Source organism: Mirounga angustirostris, unplaced genomic scaffold, assembly GCF_029215605.1.
Source record: "Mirounga angustirostris isolate CCGP_5_RB_7025 unplaced genomic scaffold, mMirAng1.0.hap1 SCAF_8, whole genome shotgun sequence".
Classification (NCBI taxonomy): Eukaryota; Metazoa; Chordata; class Mammalia; order Carnivora; family Phocidae; genus Mirounga; species Mirounga angustirostris.
In genome coordinates, this window is record NW_026991716.1 from 33,594,034 (window position 1) to 33,602,553 (window position 8,520).

The following is an 8,520-nucleotide window of genomic DNA, read 5'->3' on the forward strand; positions in this document are numbered from 1 at the left end:
TTCCCCTTCTTGATTCAGGGCTAGGACTGCATCTCCTTTTTTATTTTTGCCTCAGTTCTTGGCACAAAGCCCAGCATACAGTTGGCAAACCATGCGTTTTGATGAATGAATAAAAGAAGAGAGAGAGAGAGAGAGAGAAAGCATGAATGCACATGTTTAGGGAGCATAAGTGTGTTCCAGGATGTCCGAGGGTGGAGAAGGAGAGTGGTTATTTTACAAAGGTGACACAATGATAAATAAGATCGTCTCAATTAGGGGCATCTGGGTGGCTCAGTTGGTTGAGCATCCGACTCTTGGTTTTGGCTCAGGCTGTGATCACAGGGTCGTGGGATGGAGCCCCTTGTTGGACTCCGAGCTCAGTGGGGAGGCTGCTTGAACATTCTCTCCCTCTGCCCCTCCCCCACCGCCGCTCTCTCGCTCTCAAATAAATAAATAAATAAATCTTTTAAAAAAATCATCTCGGGCGCCTGGGTGGCTCAGTTGTTAAGCGTCTGCCTTCGGCTCAGGTCATGATCCCAGGGTCCTGGGATCGAGTCCCACATCGGGCTCCCTGTTCGGCGGGAAGCCTGCTTCTCCCTCTCCCACTCCCCCTGCTTGTGTTCCCTCTCTCGCTGTGTCTCTCTCTGTCAAATAAATAAATAAAATCTTTAAAAAAAAAAAATCATCTCAGTTCCGAAAATGCAAGAGATCCTCAGATCAGAGGGTGAAGCAGGTGGGGTTGGGCCAAGGTCAGCTTGGCTGGCAGGAGCCTAGCCTGGGCTGAGGAAGGAAGATGGAAAGAACTGGGGATGCTTGGCCAGGAGTCGCAAACTGTCTTGCGACTTGCGACTTGCAGAACTGAGAGGACTTCTAGTTGCTTGGGCACTTTTTACAACTGCTTTCTCCCAATCCCTCTGAAAGGGATCATTTGTTTCCCTAAAACTCTGAGAAGCAGGATGGCTCAAATTCCAGTCTCCACGTCATTCATAGACTATGTCTTGTCAGTGTTACATTGTTGGGGCAAGAGAAAAACCAAACATCCCCTTTTATTTTATTTTATATTTGTTTATTTATAAAAGATCTTATTTATTTATTTATTTATTTAAAGGTTTTATTTTTAAATAATCTCTATACCCAACTTGAACTCACAAACCTGAGATCAAGACTCACATGCTCCACTGACTGAACCAGCCAGGTGCCCCCAAACAACTTTTACAGAAGATGCTGTCTGGTGTTGCCCCTTTGGGAATTATTTCTGAAGAGGAAAGGCAGGCAGCCTTGATAGGAGGCAGAAGCAACTGTTAGAAAAGCATAAAGCCTGAGCTTTTTTTTTTTTACCTTTTTATATCTTTATTTTTATTATTTTATTTTATTTTTTAAAGTAATCTCTACACCCAACTTGGGGCCTGAACTCACAACCCCAAGATCAAGAGCTGCATGCTCCACCGACTCAGCCAGCCAGGCGCCCCAAACCTTTTTAAATCTTTAATGTGTAAGTTATTTCTGCGGCACCTGGGTGGCTCAGTTGGTTAAGCATTCAACTCTTGATTTCTGCTCAGGTCATGATCTCAGGGTTGTGAGATCGAGCCCCTAAATGGGCTCCGCACTGGGCGTGGAGCCTGCTGAAGATTCTCTCTCTCCTTTTCCCTCTGCCCCTCCCATCCCCCTCTAAAAAGAAATGTAAGTTATTTCTGACAATCACCAGATAATTGTTTGACTCAGCCTTTTACATATACACAAACACACAGACAACATGTCATAAACACAAATACATAAATATGCACACACACAAACCACAACATATACAAACACACCCGAACATTCACATACACAAACACAGGTAAACAAGCACACACATTCACATGCACAAACACATACACAGAAAGCCCTTGTTTGTGAAAATTAATATGGTCAGAAGGCATTTGTAAAACCTATGTCCAGGGAAGAAAATCATAATTCATTTAGGAAAAAAAAAGTAAGCATTTTTAAATTTTTACTTTATTTATTTATTTTTAAAGATTTTATTTATTTATTTGAGAGAGAGAGACAGAGACAGAGCATGAGCAGGGGCGAGGAGGCAGAGGGAGAGGGAGGAGCAGGCCCCCCACTGAGCAGGGAGCCCGATGCGGGGCTTGATCCCAGGACCCTGAGATCGTGACCTGAGCTGAAGGCAGAGGCCTCACCTACTGAGCCACCCGGCTGCCCCTGTGAGCATTTTTTTAGGGTTCGAACTCACAACCCCAAGATCAAGAGTCACACCCTCCTCTGACTGACCCAGCCAGGCGCCCATATTTAACCTTTTTTTTTTTTTTTAAAGATTTTATTTATTTATTTGACAGAGAGAGAGAGCGCGCGAGAGAGGGAACACAAGCAGGGAGAGTGGGAGAAGGAGAAGCAGGCTCTCCGCCCAGCAGGGAGCCCGATGCGAGGCTCGATCCCAGAACCCTGGGCTCATGACCTGAGCCGAAGGCAGACGCTTAACGACTGAGCCACCCAGGCGCCCCGCCCATATTTAACCATTTAAACAAGCTCCTATTTTACTAATAACTGGTGAGGGGATGGCAGGGAAGGGAAAGGACGCTGGGGAGGGTTTCACTGAGCAGCTTACCCACGTGAAAGGCTGTCTCAAGAGTCAGGGGCTGGCTCTCAGAGGCCTTTATTAATTTCTTATCGGGTGGGCCAATGGATTGGAAAAATCGGCAAAGCATCAGGCCATGGGTAGAGACTGGTGGTTGGGAGAGACCAAAGAAAGGGAAAGAGAGTGGCTTTGAGGGGCGCCTGGGTGGCTCAGTCGGTTAAGCGTCTGCCTTCAGCTCAGGTCATGATCCCAGAGTCCTGGGATCGAGCCCCGCATGGGGCTCCTTGCTCAGCGGGGAGCCTGCTTCTCCTTCCGCCTTTGCCCTTCCCCCCTGCTCGCTCTCTCTCTATCAAATAAATAAATAAAATCTTAAAAAAGAGAGAGAGAGAGGACTTTGAGGGCTGATGAGAGTAGCAATTGATGTGGGCAGTTCTGGGAGAAAGGAGGCAGGGGGAATGGGGACCTAGGCCCTGAGAACAAAGAAGTAAAACAGATGGAAACATTTGACACATCTTGAAACCTGCGGGGAGAAGTGAACCCAGAATGAAGTGTGTCCTCAAGACGTGGCTGGTGGAGAAACTTGGAGTTATGGGTGATAGCAGTGAGGCGGAGAAGATGTTTAGAAATATTTAGTGGTTGTGTGCTTAAGAGCAAACACCTTCTGGGAGCAGCCAGCAGAGGCCGTGGGAAAAGGGGAGACCCTCTTCTCTCTGGGGAAGTTCGTATCTGCTTGCTTCCTCTCGACACTACCGTCCCCTCCACAGATCCGCTTCCTTCACCCTGAGGTAGCTCTGCTATCCCAGGGCTATCTGCACCTTCTCAGGCGGCCACCCTTCTGTTTCCTCTCCTCTCTTCTCACGGCTCTTTCGGCTACAGCTTAAACGTCTCTTCCTCCAAGAAGACTTCCCTGACTCTCCATTCTTCAAGAGTTAGGACTCCTCCTATGGCCCCCAGTGCTTCCCTCAGCACCCATCATATGGGTCCAAAAGGTCCTGAGTGACTCAGCCCTCCTTAGGCTGGGAGCTTCTTGAAATGCAGCCTGTGTCTTACTTTCTAGATATTCCCCAGTTCCCATCTCAGGGCCTGCGACACAGCAGACACTCAGCAAACCTAGCGAAGCAAGGGAGGACGGAAGGCCAGAGATCTTCACGGCCCTGGGTGGGGGGGAGGGCGTGGCGGTGACAACTGTCGGAATATGCCCTTCCCAGGGACACCTGCACTGTTTGGGAAAGGCTTGTTTTAGGCTTAGTGAGGTTGAGCTGCAAGATGAGGTATTTCTAGTGTCAGCAGCTGGTGCAAAGGAAAAGAGTTAGGGAAGGAGGGGAGGGATAAGGAAGCTGAAATTGTATCCCTTGCGAATATTTCCCACCTGTAACTTTCTGCAGACTCCAGAAGTGAGAGAAAAAAGGAGAAGGAAGAGGAGGCTGAAGAGCTGTAGGACTTTGCCTGTGTCTACCATAATGACCAGGTGGAACACGGGCGACAGTCGCTCTTTCTATTCTGCCGAAGGTCTGTGTCCATTCATTCCACAAATATTGATCGAGCACATACTATGTGCCAGGTGTTGTTCTAGGTGCTGGGAAAACAGCAATGAAGAAAATATGGTGCTTATATTTTGGGGGGTAGAGGAGGTAACTATGTATAGTAAGTCAGGTGATAATACGTGTTATGAAAAAAATAAAGCAGGCAAAGTGGTTTACAGAGGGGCTGGGTTCATATAGGCTGGTAGGGAGAGGCTCTCCCATGAATTTTGAGCAGATATCTGAAAGAAACAAGAGAGGAAGGCAGGGGATCTGGAGTGAGAACGTTCCAGACTGAAGGAAAAACAGGTGCAAAGGCCCTGAGGCTGGCATGTGCTGGGTGTGGGGGAGGAACAGCAGGGAGGCCAGTTTGGCTGGAGCAGAGGGAGGGCAGAGAGCAGTCAGAAGGGAGATCAGAGGGATGACAGGGAGCATTTCCAATGTCTGGAGGTCAGGGAGATGAGAAGGGCCAATGAGGCAGATGGCAAATGGAGAGTGATGGCCCTGGTGTCCCAAGACCAAAAGAGAGAGCGCTGTTTGCAGGTCAGGGAGGTCAAAAGCCATGGAACAGTCTGGCACGCTAGAGAAAGCTGAGTTCAGGACTGGGCAATGTGGAGACCACCTTACCAAGAGCAGACTCGGTGGAGTGGAGCACCGGGTTCTAGAGAGAACGGGAAGCTGGGATGGGGAGGCCGACAGACAGACAATACTTTGAGGAGTCCTAGTGTAGAGGGGCGCACAGCCTTGTATCTGATCATCTTAAGTCTCCCGGCGTCAGGTAACTCTTAGCTGAGCTGATTCTTGGAACTCTGCTTCCCTCTCCATCTCTTCTGTACACAGGTCTCTGGTCTCCCAACCTCCCCATCGGTACCCCAGCTGAGAAGGGGGATTAGAGCCTGAAGTCAGCCCATGTTTTATTTTTTGTTTCTGGTACCAGTCAAGGCACGCCTTGTGAGATTAGGACGGGGACGCACACTGTTAGTCCTCAGTCATCAGCTTGAGGCTCCCTAAATCCCTCCTCAGCCACCCCTAGAGGATCTGGTTGGGAAGGCAAACAGCGCTAAGCAAAAGCTTATTGCTGACTGCCACCTGGTGGTCATTTTAGGAACTGGCCTGGGTCCAAATCTGGAACTCGCAGGGTGGTGCGAAGAGTTGAGTGAATTGTTAGAATAGCACCAGGCACTTATCAAGTGTTTGGTAAAAGTGGGCTACTGTCATTATGCTCGCGGTTTGGAGGAATGTGGTTAAAATAAATGTGTCCCTTGACTTCACTTCCAACAGTTCTTGAATGAAAAGGAAATATCCTGAAAGGAGGTCCCTCTTTTTTTTTTTTTTTTTAATCTTGGTGGAGATAAGAGTGCTTCAGGGAACCAAGTAGGATATTGTGTATACAGTCAGATGATCTAGATTCAAATCCTGCTTTTGCTACTGTGTGACCTCAATCAAATCACTTAAGTGCCCTGAGTCTCCGTTTCACCAAGCCGTAAAATGGAAGCATTAGAATTAAAACAACACCAGGTAGTGAATGTCAAGAGCTCTCAGTAAAAGATGCTCTCCTTTAGTTAATAGTAGATGGTATCGTCTCTCAACGTGTATACACAATATCCTACTTGGTTCGCTGAAGCACTCTTATCCTTACCAAGATAAAAAAAAAAAAGAGGGACCTTCTTTTAGGATACTTCCTTTTCATTCAAAAACTGTTGGGGGGCGCCTGGGTGGCTCAGTCATTGAGCGTCTGCCTTCGGCTCAGGTCATGATCCTGGAGTCCCGGGATCGAGCCCCGCATCGGGCTCCCTGCTCAGCGGGGAAGCCTGCTTCTCCCTCTCCCACTCCTCCTGCTTGTATTCCCTCTCTCACTGTGTCTCTCTCTGTCAAATAAATAAATAAAATCTTAAAAAAAAAAAAAAACTGTTGGAAGTGAAGTCAAGGGACACATTATTTGCTCTAATGTAGTGGTTTTCAGGGCACCTGGCTGGCTCCATTGGAAGAGTGTGCGACTCTTGATCGCAAGGTCATGGGTTCGAGCCCCACATTCGGTGTAGGGATTACTAAAAAATAATGAATAAACTTAAAAAGTAAATAAAGTAGTGGTTCTCAGCTGGAGGCCATTTTGTCTTCCCAGGGAACATTTAGCAACGTCTGGAGATGTTTTTGGTTGTCACAAGGGTGAGGGGATGCTACTGGTGTCCAGTGGGTAGAAGTCACAGATGCTGCTAAACATCCTCTAATGCAGGGAACAGCCCCCTACAGGACAGAATTATCCCATCCAAAATGTCAATAGTCCTTAAACTGAAAAAAATCCTGGAGCTTTCTTAAATGCGGATCTTCTTGCCATGTTAGGGACCAATAGGACCACACCTATCGGAAAAGTACGAGAGTGCAGAGTGATATATGAAGCTGGAAAGAGATTCCTTGTACGATTATACGCAGGAGCAAAATGAGGCTCCAGATTACCGTGCTCTCCCATATGGTAGCCATGAGCCGGCCATATGTGGCTACTGAAATTGAAATTACTTAAAATGGAAAAAGGTTTTTATTGATCCCTGGGTTGTAATAGCCACCTTCCAAGTGTTCCGTAGCTATAGGTGACTAGTGGACAGCACAGATACAGGACATTTTCATCAGCACAGAAAGTTCTACAGGACAAGCATTGCTCCACAAGGGCTCAGCAGAACCAGGCATTGGTGGGACAATCCCCAAAAGAAAAATGAGAAACTAAGGATGTGCAGGGAGTGGGGGGAATCATGAGAAGTAACAGCATACACCCATGAGTTGGTTAAGAACAAAGGAGGTATGTAATAAAAGGCGAAAACAGGTTACAAACACATGCACAGTAACTGATCCAGGCAACCCACCCTCCCCCAAGAATACTCTTCAGCGCATAGAACTCAAGAGCCCTGAGAAGGTAAGCAGAATCAACAGAAGGCAGGCTAGGGAGAAGGGGAGCTATTGCTGGGGAGCACCTCTCTTTCTCTTCTTCCTGGCACGGTTCAGTTCAACTTGCGGTACAACGTTCCCATCCCAACAGGGGGCCACGAATCGACCATACTGATGGAGGAATGCCTGCGGCGGCCTATTTTACTTAAGATCTTGGGGTCCTTGTAAAGGGTGTAGGTATGCTTGGTGAGGAAAGGCAGACAGAGGAAGTGCAAGAGCATACGGGAGATTTGGAAGATCAAGTACAGGTAACTCAGCTCCTTGAACTGCTCTTTGATGATCCCGTTGATGTGCACGACCATGGAGAAACTGATGAGCTCATAGGTGATGATCCACATGCCGTAGCACAGCAGCCCCATGTACTTATTCCAGCGGATGCTGTAGAGAAGCAACAGGCTGAACATGATGGTGATGGTGGATAAGACAACGCTGATGCTCTTCTTGTGGGTCATCATCCAAGACACTACCTCAGATTTGGTTTCCATATAGATGTTGACTTTGTCCTCGTAGCCAACAGCTGTAATGTGGTTCAGGTCAAAGATGAGGAACTGGATGGTGTTGAGGACAGAGAAGATGCCCACCACGAGGCAGATTGTCCTGTCGTTCATTTTATACGTGTTTCACCACAGCATCCACTGCAGGGGGAAAAAAATGGAGATGCATCACAAGATGGTAGAGTTAGCCCTCGACAAATTCCTCGAGCCACTGATGTAAATGGGAGAGCTAAGAGTAAGTTGGTATATGGATAGGCAACGGGCCCAGGGTCAAGGGACATGGCGTCTGGCCCTGGCTCTGACCTAATGAGCTATAGGTGACCACGTCACTGGCAAGTGAGGGCCTCACTGGCCCAGGACACTCCTTAGGTAGCTCCCAGCTCTGCTGTTTCAGGGGCAGCTGTGCTTTAAAGTGGCAAAAAGTGTGTTCCTCTTGGTGCCTGGCTGGTGGGAATTAAGAAGCTCCTATATCTAGAATAATGATGGAGTCAGTTCTGGATTCTTCCCTGGGATAATTGTCTCTCTGAAGTCAGAAAACTAGCATGGGGGCGCTTGGGTGGCTCATTCGTTAAGCGTCTGCCTTCAGCTCAGGTCATGATCCCAGGGTCCTGGGATCGAGCCCCGCATCGGGCTCCCTGCTCAGCGGGAGGCCTGCTTCTCCCTCTCCCACTCCCTCTGCTTGTGTTCCCTCTCTCGCTGTGTCTCTCTCTGTCAAATAAATAAATAAATAACATCTTTAAAAAAAAAAAAAGAAAGAAAACTAGCATGGCTCCTCAAGGGCCTGGAATCATCCCTGCATTTTTTTTTTTTTTATTTTGTCAGTAGCAATTGTTTTACTGTGGTAAAATATACATAACATAAATTTGTACCATTTTAGTCCAGTGGCATTAAATACCTTCACACTGTTGTGCAACCATCCCCACCAACCATCTCCAGATTTTTTTATATTCCCCAAGAAAAAATCCTGTACCTATCAAATGCTAACTCCCCGCGCCCCTCTCCCCAGCCCTTG

General features: G+C 47.6%; 1 protein-coding gene across 1 annotated transcript; it reads right to left on the reverse strand.

The window, feature by feature from the left end:
* Positions 1-6,729: 6,729 nt before the first annotated feature.
* TMEM217B (transmembrane protein 217B) lies at positions 6,730-7,628 on the reverse strand. The gene has a single exon (XM_045866157.2). It carries the CDS (start codon positions 7,620-7,622, stop codon positions 7,068-7,070), a length of 555 nt encoding a protein of 184 aa, XP_045722113.1. The 5' UTR covers positions 7,623-7,628; the 3' UTR covers positions 6,730-7,067.
* Positions 7,629-8,520: the final 892 nt, after the last annotated feature.